At 47.9% G+C, this 18,882-nt stretch overlaps 1 protein-coding gene across 2 annotated transcripts in view; it reads right to left on the reverse strand.

The window, feature by feature from the left end:
• The window catches only part of ERCC3 (ERCC excision repair 3, TFIIH core complex helicase subunit), a 37,231-nt gene extending 20,711 nt beyond the window's left edge, over nt 1-16,520 (reverse strand). For both annotated transcript variants that reach the window (XR_014245950.1, XM_082396634.1), the window contains exons 1-10: nt 16,402-16,520; nt 15,831-16,036; nt 14,919-15,155; nt 13,151-13,200; nt 12,587-12,722; nt 12,246-12,410; nt 11,576-11,780; nt 9,983-10,297; nt 4,965-5,149; nt 1,783-1,985 (exon numbers count right to left, since the gene is read on the reverse strand). Coding sequence is in view for 1 of the 2 variants with exons in the window: in XM_082396634.1 (XP_082252760.1) it covers nt 1,783-1,985; nt 4,965-5,149; nt 9,983-10,297; nt 11,576-11,780; nt 12,246-12,410; nt 12,587-12,722; nt 13,151-13,200; nt 14,919-15,155; nt 15,831-16,036; nt 16,402-16,450 (1,751 nt within the window). In the remaining variant the exon portion in view is untranslated. The remainder of the gene's footprint in view (nt 1-1,782; nt 1,986-4,964; nt 5,150-9,982; nt 10,298-11,575; nt 11,781-12,245; nt 12,411-12,586; nt 12,723-13,150; nt 13,201-14,918; nt 15,156-15,830; nt 16,037-16,401) is intronic.
• Between the last annotated feature and the right edge of the window lie 2,362 nt (nt 16,521-18,882).

Here is an 18,882-nt window from a genome sequence, read left to right on the forward strand (position 1 = left end):
AGCTCATGCAGCTCAATATCAAAAAATCAAACAACCCAATCCAAAAATGGGCAGAAGACCTAAACAGACATTTCTTCAAAGAAGATATACAGACTGCCAACAAACACATGAAAGGATGCTCAACATCACTAATCATTAGAGAAATGCAAATCAAAAGTACAATGAGGTATCACCTCACACCAGTCAGAATGGCCATCATCAAAAAATCTACAAACAATAAATGCTGGAGAGGGTGTGGAGAAAAGGGAACCCTCTTGCACCATTGATGGGAATGTAAATTGATACAGCCACTATGGAGAACAGTATGGAGGTTCCTTAAAAAACTAAAAATAGAACTACCATACGACCCAGCAATCCCACTACTGGGCATATACCCTAAGAAAACCGTAAGTCAAAAAGAGTCATGTACCACAATGTTCATTGCAGCTCTACTTAGAATAGCCAGGACATGGATGCAACCTAAGTGTCCATCGACAGATGCATGGATAAAGATGTGGCACATATATACAATGGAATATTACTCAGCCATAAAAAGAAACGAAATTGAGTTACTTGTAGCAAGGTGGATGGACCCAGAATCTGTCATACAGAATGAAGTCAGAAAGAGAAAAACAAATACCGTATGCTAACACATATATATGGAATCTAAAAAAAAATGGTTCTGAAGAACCTAGGGGGAGGACAGGAATAAAGATGCAGACATAGAGAATGGACTGAGGACATGGGGAGGGGGGAAGGGTAAGCTGGGACGAAGTAAGAGCACGTCATGGACATATATACACTAGCAAATGTAAAATAGATAGCTGGTGGGAAGCAGCCACCATAGCACAGGGAGATCAGCTCGGTGCTTTGTGACCACCTAGAGGGGTGGGATAGGGATGGTGGGAGGGAGACACAAGAGGGAGGAGATACGGGTATATATGTATATGTATAGCTGATTCACTTTGTTATACAGGAGAAACTAACACACCATTGTAAGGCAATTATACGCCAATAAAGATGCTTAAAAAAAAAAAGGTATGATTTTAGGAATTTCAGTAACTTAATCCTTCTGTGTCTTTGTTTTCTCATCTGTAAGATGAGAACAGTACAATGACCTCACATGGCTGAGGTGGTGATTAAGTCAGTTTGTGAAGAGAAACTGCTCCGTATCCATCCTTCCCTCTGCATCCCTCCCCCCTCATAACGAACGAAGCTTATCTTCTCAGAGGACCTTGCCTTCTGCTCCACTCGCAGCACCTGAAGCCCTGCATCACTGTGCACAGAAGCACTGGCCTCTTCCTCCTTACTTGGCAGGAAATTTTCAATAGCCAGGTTTTAAACACTGTATCTGGGTGGGGCTGTAGGCTTAGGAGGACCCTGGTCGGTGTTTCCTAAGAAGCTCTTTCTAGACGCTGGGCCACACCTGGGATGCTGTCCCAGTCTGCCTTGCCTTCCTGGCCCCTGACCAAATACAGTCTGATCTCATCTCTGGCCAGAGTACCCACTCAGCCTGAAACTGCAGATGCCAACCCGTGCCCACCTTTGGAGCCCAGCTCCAAATCAGCACAACTCTAGCCCCTGCTCCCTCAGCTCAGTGACCAGGCCCCCTTTCCCATACACTCTAACCAATGATTCTGACCACCTGCTCCTCTGTCTCACCTGCTCCCTGGGACCACAGAACTAGACCTTTAGATACTAAGAAGTTCCTGAGAGCTTCGAGAAAAAAACAGGCACCTTCTATACTCTCACATGGGGAAGTTAAACTGGCTTTGGAGGCTACTCTAACTTTCCAGTTCTTACTTGTTCAGTCGAATGGCATATTCCTTTAGAGCAAACACGTTGTCAGCAAAAACAATAATCTTGTCATTCCTCCTTTCATGAAACTTGATCAGAAACTGGCAAGCTCTGAATTTGTTGGGGTTCATGGTGTACAGCAAGATTCGTTTCTTGGTTTTGATTGCCACATACTCCCGGTAAAACTCAGGAGACATCGGGCACCACACCTGTGATACAATAAGAATCAGGGGTCAGTATGCAAGTTTAAGCATCATACAACTGGGAACTTTAGCAAATTAGCTTTAAAACAAATCAAGACGAAACCAATGGTATGTGAATTATATCTCAATAATATTGTAAACACACACGTACACACACACCATAAAACAAAACCTAATACCCAATGTTGAACCAGGATACTCTCACATGTTAATAACAGAGATTTTAAAATGCATCAATATCCAGGGAATTATTCTCACACCAGCTCCAAGTGAAGGAAACCAGATTCCCAACCAGTGGTGTAAACAATCCCTCCCATTTAGATCACACCTCCACACACAGCCCACACACAGCACTGCTACAGAGAACTGCACACACACTTGCCAGCTCTGTCTGTTGGGTTAGCCTAGCAATGACATCCCAGGAGTAAGGAACAAACCAGCACCCAGATCTTGGCTTTTAAATTACATTCTCTGCTAAACGGGCTCCACGGAGAAATGGCTGATTCCAGGGCCAGGGCAGGGAAAGTACCAGATGAGCCGGAAATATCTTACTGTGCCAGAAAGCAAGGAAGTGCTCAAAGTTTGATGGGAACATGTCAAATGGTCATAGCAACTAGCTTGAAAGTAGTCCCACTGGTCACATCTGAGACAATTTGAGCATCCAAATAAGAATGACAGTAACATTCCTGAGGGCCTCCTGTCTGCTAAGCCCTGTGCTTGGCTGTTGACAAACTAAAGGAACCTCGGGCAAGTACACTGAAGTGCCATGACTAAAGGTCTCAAGGCTGTGTACAGACAAAAACGACCCTCCAGCAGCTTTGCACTGGAACAAGCCATAGCCTACACTGGCAGACTGAGCTTTTGGTTGCGACCAGCGCCACTTCTGTGTGATCGTCACAGACCACTTCTTCGTGCTGCCACCACTGCAGAATTAGCTGACATGGCTATGTGTCAAAGTCTGTGCTGAGCTCAAATCTAAGTTTTGCTGTCGTTACCTTTTCTGATTCTCTCTGGGACATATCCTATGATGACCCCTTTAGAATTTCTAGTTCTTCATAACCAAAGCAATTCTTTTTTCAAAGTAAAATCTTTAAAATCATGCATTTCCCAGAATATGCAACACAAGTGGCCAATGAACGTATGAAAAGATACTCAACGTCATCAGTCAACAGGAAAACACAAACTAAGACCATAAAAAGATACCATTTCACACTTATCAGGTCTGCAAAAATTAAAAGAAGACATTTCCATATTAGGTGCCAGAGATGTGGAGCTAGCTCACTCACCCTAGACAAGAGTGTGAACTGGTGCAACCACTTTGGGAAACAGAGTTTTCCACATGACTAGTGAAGTGAGCATCCGGAGAGCCTCTGACCCAGCAATGCGACTTCTAGGTGCACCTGCCAGAGCAGTGGCCTTCAACCTTGGACCAGTTTATGTCGTAAACTAAACATTCCCACACACCAACACAGTCTTAGGAAACAATATATACCTTTACTTTAATACGTATGATGCATTCTGGTAGACTCTATTCTATCCTGATGATGACTCACCGAAGTGACGTCACCATCTACTACGTGGTCACAGTCCCGTGTGAACACTGCTTTAGAAAACGTCTGACACAGGAAACAGGGACAAAAAATACACGCAGCAATACTGTCATAACAACAAAAAGACTAAGCTCCAAAGTTAGAGCCAGTGCCCGCCTAGGGCTGGGACTAGAAGCAGGGCCTTGCTAACGGGCACAAGGGGACTTCCGCGGATGCGGGAAATGCTCTAAAGCTGGATTGGGGGCACAGCTGCACAACTCTTTACATTTACTAAAATCACAAACGTTATAAACCACACTATTTACTCACAACAGGTGAATGTTATGGAACATAAACTAGACCTTGACAAGGCTGTGAAAAAAAACAACTTAGCAACCCAAACATCTGTCAACGTTAGAAAAGAGTTTATTTTTACTTCTGTGTAATATTCCATTAGCTATCAAACTGTGGTATATTTGTCCAATGGAATACTACAGAGGAATTAAAAGGAATAAACTACAGCTACATGTATCATTAAAAAAATAATGCATTATGCAAAGAAAAAATACTAAGCAAAAGACAGAAGTCATACAAGAACACATATAACCTGATTCTATCTGCATATACATAAAGATTTTTTTAAAAGGCAAAGCTAAACAATGAATGTTTAGGGAATTATACATAGGAAGTACAATAATAAAGAAAAGCAAGAAGACGACAAACCTAAGCTCCAAGACAGCCGTTACCCTGGCAATGCTGCGTGCAAGGTGGGTGCTGATTACGAAGATGTAACCGAAGGGTACGGAAGCTTCTCGACAGAGCAAGTCCACCTGCACAGCTTCCTCACACTCACCTTCACCCGACAGGCCCATGTCTGCCCTCTGAGGACACAGCCCACCCTACTCTAGCCACTGAGCGACAGTCATTTTAAGGTGCCAGAAAGGATTTCTGTTGCTGTTCCTTCTGAGAAGACTTACTTTTCTTTGAACATGTATTTTAAACACATACCTGTGCAGGTATTCATCACAGAATATGGGGAAAATGGGTTCTTAGAAATAAAATAATCAAGGCCACATGTGCCTTCTGGGGGCATCAAAACCAACAGGCTTTGGTACCAGGGGTGGCCTGTGGGCTGCCCACGCGGGAACAGCAAGAATCCCTCCGGGGTGAGGGTGGGCAGGAGTACCCTGAGGTGCTCACTCCCAGAAAGGAGGAAGAAAAGCCGCGCCAGCCTGGATTAGCCTCCTGACCTGACCACTTCCTGTGTGCCCGTGGACAAGTGATTCTGCTTCGCGCATCTGTGAAATCGCGGGAGACTGCCCCCCCCACGGGGGCTGCGGGTACTGCACGAGGCAGCAGCACTTTTGCTCAGGTCCTGACCTGTGTATCTGCCCACGAGGAATCGACCTGATCCACTTCCCTCCCCCAGGGACCGTGCCAGGAAGGGGACAGCTACCTCCGCACACTGGACTTTGGCGATGTAGCCGTTGTTCTGCAGCTCCATCCAGTTGGCTTCATAGAGCTTGGGCCCAATCAGAAAATTTAAGTCGACAATTTTGTCATCTTCCCGGACGAGGGTTGCGGTCAAGCCCAGTTTGCAGTGGGCCTGCACGATGGTGAGCACCCGTCGGAACATCTTGGCTGGGGAAACAATCGGCGCATTCACGCTGTCACTTTTGTAAATGCTCAGAGTACCAAAGACAGCCTCGACCTAATACTGGCCCGGGACACGGCACGGCTGACCCCCGGGCTTCTGGATCACAGGGACCTGGCTCTAGACAAGAACGATTAGGTGCGAATGCTTAATGTCCACTTTCAGACCTGTCCAAAAGAAGGGTGAAAAGGAGAACAAGAGGGGGAGGTGACCTGGAGGAAGCCCCAGGCTAGGGAGCCCCAGCACTCCCCTCACCACAGCTCGGCCATCAGGGGCACAAACGGCCATCTGAAACATGAGCCACACTTAAAATGCCACTGAGCTCTGAATCACGCAAGGAATTTGTTCACCCTGAGGCCTGTACCTCGGTTACCAGGAAGATGGTGGGGTATCTGGAGGACCAGAGGAATGAAAGGAGCTCCACTTCCCACCACCCTCCCAGAAACCAGGAAGAAACGAGGGAGAGATGAAACCCCAGGCACCTCTCCCCCCTTAGGAAACGTCCCTCTCTACACTCTTCCAGTTACATTCATTCTGGTCAACCAGCAACGTCCTTTGCCTTCCTTTCGCTTGAATGTTATCATTCTTTCTGAGGTATCAAATTAAATTAAATAAACACTAAAAGGGTACAAGATATTCATTTTTTAAAACTCAATTTACGGGTTTCCACAGGCTCACCTTTTACAAACTCTAACACTACGAAGGAAGGTAAAAATGCTGAAGTCATGCTTATCTTATATCCAATTAAAGGCAAGGTTAGGGATACTTCAGAAATAGACCTGGGAATTCCCTGGCTGTCCAGTGGTTAGGACCCCATGCTTTCACGGCCAAGGGCCGGAGTTCAATCCCTGGTCAGGGAACTAAGATCCACAAGCCGCCGTGGCACGGCCAGATTAAAAAAAAAAAAAAAAAAGAAATAGACCTAACAATCCAAGGGAAAGAAGGGCAGACGTCACCAAAATGCAAACCAAAAACATAAGAACAGTAAAATAACAAAGGGCTGTCTAACCCCAGTAAGTGCCCAGGTCTCACGGTTTCACACACTGAAGCCTAACACAGCTTGCACAGACCCCTGGAAAACAAACAAACAAAAACCCAGGGTCAGGCTTATGTCCAAGGACTGTACCGGCTCCAACAAAGGGCAGCCAAGGACCCCAGACCAGGTTCCCCACATCAGAAGGACATGGCAGCCAAGGCAGTGGAGACCCCAAGCTACTGTGGGCTCCAGGGAGGCAGCACTGGGGCGGCCCGGGGACTGCATCAACCCGAGGGGAGCACCAGGCGGGGACCCTGCCCGAACACTCCGCAGCCAGAAACAAGCCTTCCCCGAGGCATCGGCCCTGCAAACGAGTCACGTCCCACTGCTGTGTTCTCTCACAGCCATAACAGCTGTCACGGGGGAAGAGCTCACGTACAATGACGTGCACGGCTCCATGAAGTTTTACACAGGTACGTACCTCTGGAACCACCCAGATGAGGGTGGGAGTGTTCTCAGCACCCAGGAGTCTCGCCTCTGACCCCTCTGGTCAACACCAGCACTCTCCCTCAAGGGAACCCCGATCCAAGTTCAGGCATCAGAGAGGAGGTCTGCCTCCGGTCTGAAGTTCACGTAAATGGGATCACAGTACGTACTTTGCGTGTGCGGCTTGTTTCACCGGACATTATGTCGCAGTTGTTATTTGACATTTATTTGCGTGATTCTGACTGTCTCTCCCACTTTGTCTCCAGTGCCAAGCAGAGTGCCTGGTACTTAATGGGTTCTCAATAAATAGCTGTTAAAATAATGAAAGTGGCACAGTGCCTTGCATGCAGGAAACACTGAATATATGCAAGTACTGTAATAAGAATTTCTTATTAATATAATGACTTAATAGGGCTCCTTTTGGAAGATCTATAAAAGAACACAACAAGCTTTATCTTCTGAGATAAATCTCAAAGACTTACCATTCTACCTAGTCCAAGTGGTAAATGCTTATGGCAGAATCTTACTCTGATTTGCCAGAATTCCGTATTTAACATCTGCTCTCTGGCCCAGTGAGCATGGCCATAGGGCTTGTAAGGCCTGAACGCAAAATCCTTTAGAGCAGTTTGGTTTCACTCTTCTACCTAAACAGAGGCAAACTGCTCCAATGAACCAGAGGAGAGACAGAGACACCTGGTGAACCGTGTGGGGTACACCTCTATATCCTCATCACCAGATAACCAACCCCAAGCCTGGCTGCCACCCTCTGAGACCCGGGGCCCAAGTTAAAGAGGAACATCAACGTATGCTAAATATATCCTCCGGCAGAAGGCCTCAAACATCGCCACGCTTCAAACACAGCCTTCAACTAAACTGCTACAAATCAATTCCAAAGTCTTTTATAAAAGATGTTTCTCTAGATCACCAATTCCCAATCCAATCAGACCCAATACCCACCCTCTCCTTAAAGTTTTTTTTTTTTCCTCTTGGTTTAGTTTTTAAATATCACACAGTAAACTGAACTTCTTCTGAGGGTGGGGGGGTGAGAGTGGTTCTACACATGTTAACACAGGTGCAGACTCTGTAACCACCACCATAATCATACTCAGGAGACGAACCAATCCACGACCCCCAAAGCTGCCTCGTGCTCTCCCTGTACAGTCGTACCCTCCCCGCCCCACCCCGGCACCCACCGATCCGTTCTCCATCACTACAGTTTTGTCTTTTCAAGAATGTCCTACCAAAGGCATCACACACTCCGTAAGCTCCTGGGACTGGCTGATTTCACTCAGCACGAAGCCTCTGAGACTCCTTGTCACGGAGCGTCCCAGCAGTTGAGGTGCCAGCTTCAATGGCTGGTCCATCCAGCCACTCACTGACAGGTTTTTCCGCTGTTTTCTAGGTTTCGGAGATTACGACCAGAGCTGCTGCTATAAACATTCATGCACAGGTTTTTGTGTGAACCCAAGTTTTCATTTCTCTAGGAGAGATGCCCAGGGTGGGACTGCTGGGTCTATATGGTAGTTTTCTAATAAATTGCCAAACCTCCCCAGAGTGACTGTACATTTTGCAAGTCCTCTGGCCACGTATGACAGTTCCAGTTGATCTGCACTCTTGTCAGTACTTGGTACTGTCAATATTTTTTATTTTAGCCACTCTAATAGGTCTGTAGTGACATCTCATCGTGGCTTTAACCTGCATTTCCCTGGGGACTAATGCTGCAGAACATCTTTCAAATGCTTATTGGCATCTGTACACTCTCTTGAGTGAAAATCTATTCATGTCTTTTGCCTGTTTTCTAACATTTCTGCCTTTGCCTGACTGTAACAGCAATCAAATTAACATGTCTAAAGCCTAACTCCCGGTCTTATCTCTCCAAACCTGCTCCTTCTAGAGTCTTCCCCATCTCCACATCCACTCCACCCTTCTGAGGGCTCAAGCCAAAAGCTGACAGTCATCCTTGATTTCTCTTTCTTTCAGAACCACATCTAACCAGCCCACTTAACCTTCACCACATAACCAGAATCAGTTTACCTTTATTCTTACTGGTCCAAGCCTCATGTTGGGATTCCACCAACTAACCTACTTAGCTGCTCTCCACCCTTGCTTCCTGCAGTCTCTTCTCAGCACAGCAGCCAGGGTGATATTTTTATAACATTAAGTCAGATAATGTCACCCTCAGCTCAAATCCCTCAAATGGCTTCTCACCCAGAGTGCAAGCCAAAGACCTCCTTCAGGTCCTACAGGATTGGCTCCGACACCTCTCCGACCTCAGCTTTGACTGCTCTCCTCCACGTTCCCCTCCAGCCGCAGGGCTACAGTATTGTCAGGCCATGCAAGTACTACTTCCCCACCTCAGGACTGCTTCCTTCTACCCGAGAGACCCCTCTCATCCCTACCTGGCTTGCTGTGAACATCTCTCGGTGTTTTCAGACATCCAGAGGTGTTGGAGGAGCTCTCATTACACAGAAAAAAACAGACAGAAAGGCCCTTTTGACAATGTTTTGAATACTCTATGTGAAAATGCCTCTGATTCCATTTACTTCAGAGTAATCTCTAATTTACACTTCTTAATTGATCAGGGTTACCCATTAACTTGTTTTATCAAAAAAGGTTTGCCTGGAATGCTATCCAGTAATAAAAGGAACACAGCATCGGTACGTCTTACAACGTGGGTAAACCACTGTGTGAAGTGAAAGAAGTCAGATAAAAGAAAATACATATTATGTGATTCTGTGAATATATTTCCAGAAAAGGCACGTCTCTAGAAACAGAAAGCAATTCAGTGACTGCCTGCGGCTACGGATGAAAACACTGACAGCAAGTGAGTATGAGGATGATGTTCTAAAACTGGGTCACGGTGACGGTCGCACAAACTCCGTTTTACTAAAAATCCTGAATCGTATACTCACGCTGGGTAGATTTTACGGCTTATAAATTATGTCAGTATGGCTGTTTAAAAGGACTGCCTGCAATACTTGGACCTCTATAACATATTAAGGAACAATACTTTAGTCCTCAAATAAAACAAATATCGCAAGGACTTTTTTGTGCTCCCAGTCTAGTTTCTGCAGGACCGTAAAGAAAAAAATGGGTTAAGGGTAAGCTGAAGCGCAACAGTTGAGAGGGAGGACGGAAGAAAATATCACTTTCTAGATGACTACTCTGGGCCAGTGATTAAGGAAGCTGCCAGTGTGTACACCCACCCCACCCATGCTCATAACTTATCTGAAAGATTCACCTAGCAAGTCTCTCTAGCAAGATGGATGTACTACACAGCAGTCCCTCCCTCAACCCAAGAACTGGAAATCAATCTGTCTATACGATGAGTGGGCATCCCAGCTCTCAGCCGGCTTACCTGGTATGGTGTGTACTTCGTCCAGGATCATGAGGCCCCACTCCTGAGTTTTGAGCCACTCCATCACCCGCTCGGCCTCCCAGGACCTTTTGGTGGTGTGGCCCAGCATGGAGTAGGTGCTGATGGCAATGGAGCAGCCTATGGGCTTGTCCTTGGCGTCGGAGGTAAAGCGGCAGATCTGGCTGTCGTCGATGGTGGACCACATCTTGAACTGGGCTTTCCACTGCTCCACAGACACAGCTGAGTTGCCCAGCACCAGGCAGCGCTTTCTGACTGTGCACGCAGCTGTCACGCCAACCAGGGACTTCCCAGCACCTACGAGAAACCAAAGGGCAGTCCTACGCGAGGCCGGGATGAAATGAGACACAGGGACAGAGAGGAGGACTTGTCAGCCCACCAAGCTGGCCAAGATCATTTGTAACGATCCTCAGGGCTGACACTGTTGAGGTGCTTACTGCTCCAAACCTGTTTCCTTCTTTAGAAAAAGGAGGCACGCACACTCCACACACAAACGTGAGAATTAAGACACAAGTGCCAGGCCCTATTAAAGCACTGTACACGCATCTCATTTAAATGTTGAAAAACAACATTTGTCAAAATAAACCATAGGTAAGAGACACTCCTATTACTGCCATTTTAAACACGGGAAAACTAAAGCTGAGTGGTAAGTCGCCCAAGGCCCTGGGACAGCGGTGCTGCTGGGGTACAGTGTGCCCAACACCCAGACTACCTCAGGAGGGACTCAGTAAAAGACGGCTACCATGATGACGCAACAAACTGGGCTGAGCACTTGGGAATGCGGTACATACGCTGCTACTGGCAAAGACAGAGGAAGGTGAAACTCCAGGAGCTTCTGAGTTTACTACCACCTACCACATGAAGATCAAGATTAAAAATCAAGCTATTCCTTGAAACAGCAATTCTTCCTTGACCAGGGGTGTGCATCAAAATAACCCATGAGGCTTTAAAAAAAAAAAAAAAAAAATCTGAAGGTGCCTGCCCCTCCCCCAGAGGGTCTGCCTTCTCGAGTGTGGGGTAGGCCAAAGCTGAGTCTACTGTGACCTCTGGCCAAGAACCCAGGCCAGACCTGACACGCCTTAGGACAAATGACATTAGACGGGCGCCAAGGCGGCTGCCACAGCCCCTTCTTGGACGTGCACACTGTAACGAGCAGTCCAGGACCAAACAAAGTTTCTGTGCTACGGAGCCTCCAAATACACGTAACTTACAAGACGGACTGTGAGGAACTCTAACCCCAGGACGTAAACCAGCCCTTTCCCACAGCACCACCCTTCCTCACCGCCCAAGACTTTACACACTGCCTAGCTGATTGGTTTACTGTCTGAGCTCCCCCACCACAATGAGCTCCATGAGGTCAGGGGTGTTGTTCTATCCACCATTACATGCCCAGCGTGGAGGTCAGGGCCCTGCACAGAGCAAGCACTTAAGTATTTGTCAGGTCATGAATCAGGGAGCCCTGTGACACTGGCTGTTCCCTGACCAGGTGGGATTTAGAGAAAGGCCCTCAGGGAGGGCGTACGGCAGGTCCGGACAGAGCGGCCTAGCCATCTTCTTCACTCAGGCGCCACTCACCACAAGGAAGAACGATGACCCCGGAACGTGCGCGCCCATTCCCAAACATCTTCCGCAAGCTCTTCTCCTGATAAGGTCTAAGGACAGCTGTGGGTTTCAGGTCAATGTTGATGTCAGGGTTGACAGAATCATTCCGGAAGTCGTATTCTGCCAACAGAGGGTACTCCAGGTGGATGCAACGTTTCTGGAGTTCCTCAATCATTTCCTGGAAAGTGAGCATGAAGGTTTTATAATCTTGTTAACTCCAAAGTGTGCTCACAAACAGCACACATTCTAAGGAGCCTAATGATTTAAAGAAAAAAAAAAAAAAAGGTTAGCTAGACTTTTAAATTTCAGATCTTGCTTGATGACAGCCAGCTTAAAGCATAGACTAAGGGCCCCAAACTAAGGACATGGACAAAATTAAATCCAATCAGCCACCAAAAATGCCCCCCAGGTACTGTTTCTCACATCTCCCCAGGAACCTGTGAACACTGACCCACCAGCCTGAAGAACAGGACACTGAGATGTAAGTCCATCAGGAAGAATGGTGCTGCAGTGCACAGGCACCAAAATTTGGGGACAGATGGGGATTCCTTCCTCTCACACAGGCTACAGACAGTCCACGAAGGGCTGAACCAGCTTCTGACACCGGCTTAGAGAAGCAACCAGGAGGGGTACGTTCACTAACCTGCTTGACTTCAAAAGATACGGTCTGTGTCTCTTCTTCTTCCTCCTCATCCTTGTCCATTTGCTCATAGAAGTCAAACAGGTCCGTGGGGATGTCAGATTTACCCTGTGGATCTGTCACCCGGGAAGTGGATGGCCCACCGCTGCCTTCAGCACTCTTAGCGATCTGAAAAAGAAAGGCAGGATCTGGACTTGCACAAAACACTTAACCCTACTGTCACCAAGCAACAAAGCTGCAAGAAAACAAGGACTACCAGACTGCAAATGCTGGACTAACAGCACCTGAGAGAACTAAAATCCTAAGTGCGTCCACCCCCAGGGGTGACCCAGGAGGCCACATACGGCAGATTTGCTGGTGAAAGTCTCTGTGATGAGCTCGGTGGCCTCCCCCTCAGAGTTCCTCAGGCGGCATTCCCGGATCATGGGATCCTGGAGAAGATGCTGGATGACATCAGGGTGAGAACTTTCAACGAAGTACCTGTAAGAGGGGAGGAAGGAGGTGCCTACTGACCAGTACACCATTTTCAGAAGGTTCCATTGCTCACTCATAAGATGGTGTGGAGACAGCGGCCTAAGGCCTCTCTCCACGCTCACTCTCCCCCAACCCTTTGCCAAATCTGAGATATGAGCTACTGGCCATGACATAACACACGAGGGTTGTAGGCAAAGCCCCACTGTGAAAACAAACTAGCAGGGGTCTGAACCCCAGCTCCACTGTTCAGGGGAATACGGTGGTCAGTGAATGAATTTCCGGTTTTGGCCACATCACTTCACTTATTCCTTTTAGCCCCTTACTCGGGGGAGTAGGTGTTAGTGCAGAGCAGACAGTCCACAAGTGTTAGCTCCTTGCCACGTGATATGCAGGGGGTGAACGTGCCTTGATGGGCCTGTCACAGAACCCCTTACCTGTTGTGCTTCAGGACCAGCTTGACTTTCCCATAGCTGACAGTACATAACTGCAAGAAGTGACAACACCATACAGGCAAAATTAGCAATATGAAGCTCACTCAGAACACGTTCATTACTGGGCACACCTTACTACCTATCGAGCAAGCGAAGAGTTCATTTTACTTTAGGAAAATCCAATGTGCAATCCTAAAGGGGGCAGATCTGCCTAAATTGAGCTTTTCTATTAGCTCCTACTTTTTGAGGGCAAAACCTTCCTCTTGCCTGGCTAATTCTGATGCACATCCCTTAATCTAAAAAATGCTGCTTAAAATCTTTATTTTCCCTTTTCCCTTTCTTCTCCATTCCCAGAGCCCCATCCTAATCCAGGAGTTCATCTCACTGTACCAGTACTACCACGGCTCCCACAACAAAGCTGGTAGAGTTATGTGTCCACTGATTGTGTGCTGTGTAAATTAAATGTGAAGCCTCTGGCCTCCTCACCAATGTTCCTATCTCCCCAACTAGATGTAAGCCTCTTGATGGTAGAAAATCCTTCCAGGTTCCCAAAAATCTTTAGGATGGAATGCAGCAGAGACTGTACAGTAGCCACGAAAAGTCACAATTCAGATCTCAGGCTGCTGCCGCCTCCACTGCTGCCCTTCTGCATCCACCACTACACTAACCAACACGCACATTCCCGCAGGCAGCTCCCAACCAAGACCGAGAACAGCCAGGGTACTGAAACAGGCTCACGCTACAAGGTGCAAGCCCTTCTCCCAGGGCGCCCTTTCACATCAGAAGAAAAGAGAACTCTCTCCGGGGCTCCTGCCAGCTTCTCTGAGACTGGCTTCATTACCGTACTGGATGCCTGTGGCACTCATCTTCCGCCACTTCAGATCTGGGGGTCTGCGTCCAACTCCCTGTAGATCAGCCGAGGACAACGAAAGCCACTGTGCACCTCTTCTGAATGGTATTCACTATCTCTCAGAACAAACCCAAGCAGGTTCAAGTGCTCGTCACATAGAACCCTATCCACTTCAAAATCTGAAGTCCTTTTTGACTTTTCCTAATGGAAGTTGTTGACTAGTGGTCTCGTGCAGGTATTCAAACTTAGATGGAGTTTATCATCTGTACTAACTTGCTCAGGTTACCATATAGAACACCACAGACTGAGTTGTTTAACAACAGAAACTTATTTCTAGAAGTCCAGGATCATGATGCCAGCCATTTCGTTTCCAGTGAAGGTTCTCTTCCCAGCTTCTAGGGGGCTACCTTTTTGCTCTATGCTCACATTACCTCTTCCTTGTACAAATGAAGAGAGAAAGAGAGCACACAAGCCTTCTGGTGTCTTTCCTTATAAGGACACTCATCCTATTGGCCTCACTCTTATAACCACGTTTAACTTTAATTATATCCTTACTCCAAATACAATCACATTACGGGGTAGGTCCTCAACACACGAATTCCGGAGGGGGCACAATTCAGTCCGTAACACCGTTCACTTTGGGCTGTATTCCCAAATAACCTGGGCCAGAATGGGCCTGAATTAGTAACCCCGCTGTGTGAGAACCCACTGGCTAAGGGCAGCTCGTGGGAAGTGTGCCCTCAGCGAAACACGATGCTGGATCCAGAGGAGGAGCAGCTGGGGTAATCGGTTACTATGCTCCCCACACTGGATCTGAATGGCATTTTCGTGACTGCTACAGGGTAACAACGTACAGCACCTGTCCCCACTATCACTACGTTAAGAAGGAGGGCAAAAGAGCCAGCCTTAGCCCCCACTTGCCTTAATAAACTGAATAATTCCATCAGGGACTCCCGTCTTGCTGAGCTTCCTGAGGTACTCAGTGATGTCACTAGTTTGCAGCCCAACGCTGACAGCTGCGTACAGGGAGTAGGCAGTTAGTTTGTACTCATGCACGTGGGTTGGTCGGCACACCGGCTCTGCAATAGCCACCAGGAAGTCTTGAGCATATTTGTAAACTGGAGAGAAGGCTTCTAAGAAGATGTGGCCATCAGGAGCCTGCGAAACACCAAATGGACACGACAGACAAGGAAACTAATGAGTTGCAGAGACGATTAGACTCTTTCTCACATCATTATCTAGAAAGGATTAGCTGCCCAGAAAGTGATCTAAAGCTAGCCAACACCAGGAATATTTCTGTAAGCACATCTTCAGCCAACTGTGGGTCCCGCTACTTTAATCGGAGACAAGGAGTAGAGAGAACAGAAGAAAAGGTTTCTAAAGTCAGTAGCTGCCTCTCACGATTCTTCACAGGAAAAGCCCACCTTACTGGCTGTCCTTCTGGCTAGATTTCAAACGAATGGAGAACATTAATTGCTTCAAGTTGAGCAAAAAAGCTGCCTAGCAAATATATGGCTCATTAGTTTTTTTTTTTAATGGGGAATTAAAATGTTACATAATAAATGCCATTTATTCTTTAGATAAAAGTTGTTTCCAAACATGTGGCAGAACTGGAAAGGGAAAGGGGAGCAAAAGGAGGGGTTAGAGAGGAAGGAAGCCCACGTCTAGCCAGCACATGTGTGCGAGCAGGCCCACTGCTATCTCGGCTGTTCCAAACTGCCTATGAAAATGAAAGCTCGCTGCCAGTGGGCTCTGAAGCGAAGCTCACGATCCCGCCTTCCTATCTGGGCCGCACCCACTCTTGGGCCCGGCCCCGGCTGAGGGCGTGCTTACCACCCAGAGGGGCCTGGAGGTGTGGTCGCCCTTCAGCGGCATCTGCAGCCTGTAGTCCTTGGCTCCATACTCATCCACTTTGGTGCCGGACTCATCCACCTGCTTCCCGGCCGCCGAGGGAACCGCTTCCTGAGAGTCGTTCCCAGGGGCGTCGTCTTCATCGTCTTCCTCATCCTCGTAGTGCCGCTTCTTGGACTTCTTCTTCTCTGCAGATACGGACACGGACACAGAAGTGAGCCCCGCAGGAGCCTTGGGTTCCCCCCGCACCGACTAGCCGCAGGGCGGGGGAACCTGGCTGCAGCCGGACTTCCCCAGCGCCAAGCACCCCGAGCCCAGAGCCACTGCGCGCCGCGGGCGTCCTCTCCCTCAAACGCTGCCCACCCAGCCCGGGGGCAGGGCTGCCCGGAGGTCAGGGGTCGCACCCCCGGCCAGCGGCCTGTCGGGACAGTAGGTGACGACGGCGAGCGACTCTGGGGTCTACCGCCGCCGAGAAACCCTGAGCAGCTACCACACAGGATGATAGGGACGGCAGGTGCAGGCAGCCCCGAAACGCGCCCACGCCACGTCTCACCGCGGTCCCCCCGGTCCCTTTTGCCCATGTCGGCGACCGCAACAACCATCCAGTGCAGCCGAGGCACCCCAGCGACGGCTCTCTGTGGGACTTCCGGTTCACACCGGAAGTTCTTCCGGCCACCGCACAGGAAGTCCCGCCTCTGGGCGCCCGGGGGAGGTGTAGGTGTCTGATCCCGCAGCTGAGAGGTCCGCTGACTGTGTCCGGATGCAGGCCCTTTCTCCCCATTTTTTTCTCCTAGTCAGTGAAGTATTTTTTCAGTACCTGTTACGATCGTCCAGGCACTGCTGTTTTAGCCCCTGGGGCAGGACAGTGAACGGAGCAAAGGCGTTGGCCTCTTGGAACAGAGAGACGTGGGCCGTAAACAAATGTGTTAAGCGCTCTAAGGAAGAAATAAAACAGAGCCCAGAATGACAGGCAGTGCTGTCCCAGAATATCTCGCTGAAGGGGTGTTATTTGAGAAAAAGGTCATGAAAGTGAGATAATGTCCTATGTAAATACCAGGAAGGAGCAGTGTGGTCTAGGGGCCGGCCGACACAGGTTTGGCGTTTAAGGGGGGCTGAGAGGGGGAGCAGTATGGCTGTAAGAGGTGGGAGACGGTACAGGACGTAGAGAGCAGTGATTCTCAAAATGGGGTCCCCTGGCTGCATCGACATCATATGGAAACTAGTTAAAACTGATCAGAAAGGCACAAACGCAAAATACCTGAGTCATAAAATTCTGCAAGCAGGCGCAACCATCCTGCCCTCCAGAAGACTGTGATACTCAACTCTGAGAACAACTAACGTAGAGCTGTGTAGGTCATTGCAAAAACTTTGGATTTTATTATGAAATGAGAAGCTACTGGAGAGGTTTGAGCAGAGAAATGACAATCTGATTTCGTATTAAAGGATCACTCTGCACTAGCTGCCGTGTTGAAGATGGACTTTACAAGGTCAAGGGCAGCTATTGCAGCACTCCAGTTGAGAAATAACTGGCTTTATTAGGGTGTTGTGGTAAAGGTGATGAACAGTGGTTCCATTCTGAATATATTTTGAAGATAGCACAGGATTTGCTGACTGACTAGATATGGAAGGTGAGAGAGAGGAATAAAGGAAAACTGCAATGTTTTTGATCTGAGCAATTGCAAAAATGATGTACCTCAGGGAAGGTACAGGTTTTTGTTTTTGTTTTTTAATAAGGGGGACTGAGCAGCACCCAGCCTGCTGCTGGTGAGGGCCAGGACCCCCACTCAAAGTCTCTGTTAAGGGGTGCTACTGCGAGGTTGGGTAGTGGTCCTCACGCGGGGTTCGTCATCCTGCACGATTTCACCGTTGGCCAAGATCCGCACCGTCCTTCCAGGAAGTATGGGTCCCTGCTGCGCTGCACCTTTCCCCAGACCTCGAAACACCTAAAGGAAACAATCTGTGTGGGCGGCTCCCGGGACTCGGCAGCGTCCTCTCCCAGGGGCTCCCAAGCCGCTTCCTCCCACCTCAGAAGGTACGGATTTGAACACTGGTCTTGGACGTATTGAATACAAGTGGCTATATTAGCCTGCTCGAGTGCCATAACGAAACACCACAGACGATGTGACTTGAACAACGAAACTTATTTTCTCACAATTCTGGAGGCAGGAAGTCCAAGTTGAAGGTCCTGCTCTCTTCCTGGCTCACAGACGGCCACCTTCTTGCTATGTCCTCATGTGGGGACTGAGGGAAGGGCAAGCTCTCTGGTGTCTTTTCTTCACATATGGGCACCAGCTTTGTCAAATTAGGGTCCCACCCTTATGACCTCATTTAACTTTTATCACCCACTCACAAGCTCTGTCTTCAAATACAGTCACATTGGGGGTTAAGACTTCAATGTATGAATTTGGGGAAGGATGCAATTCATAGAAGTAGCCTATTACACGATCAAAGGAAGTGTCAAGCAGGCAGTTGGATGGAAGTCTGAAGTTCAGGGACCTAGAAATATAAGCTTGGGAATTGCCATTATATCTATGGTATTGAATCTATAGAACTGATTGAGGTTACCTAGGGAATGAATGTAGGTAAAGAGAACGTCTGGGAACATTTCACAGTGAAGAGGCTGGAAGATGGAGAATTGGGCAACACCAGCTGAAGAACAGTCAGTGAGATAGGAAAATCGGGAATCCTGGAAGTCCTTTCATTCATTTCATTTCAAGGTGGAGGGAGCGATCTACTGTGTTAGATGCTGCTGATCAGCTGAGCAAATTGAAGACCAAGACTCAGCCACAAAATCTGCAACATAGAGACCAGTTCTCAGCTAAATGGCCTTCAGTAAATTGAAGCTTTGTTCCCTGCTCTAAATGAATTTCACTTCCTCAAGTAATGGAGGAACCACACCGTTAAAACTGACTTTTGCATTTTTATATTTTCCCTCTGATTAAAGTAATGCATGCTGTGGGAAAATCTCGGAAAACAGAGAAAAGCATGGTGAAGCTTATTTAAATCATACATAACACTACCCCTAGCTATCTAT

This window comes from Balaenoptera borealis (genome assembly GCF_965194805.1).
Source record: "Balaenoptera borealis genome assembly, chromosome: 6".
In the NCBI taxonomy this organism is placed as follows: domain Eukaryota; kingdom Metazoa; phylum Chordata; class Mammalia; order Artiodactyla; family Balaenopteridae; genus Balaenoptera; species Balaenoptera borealis.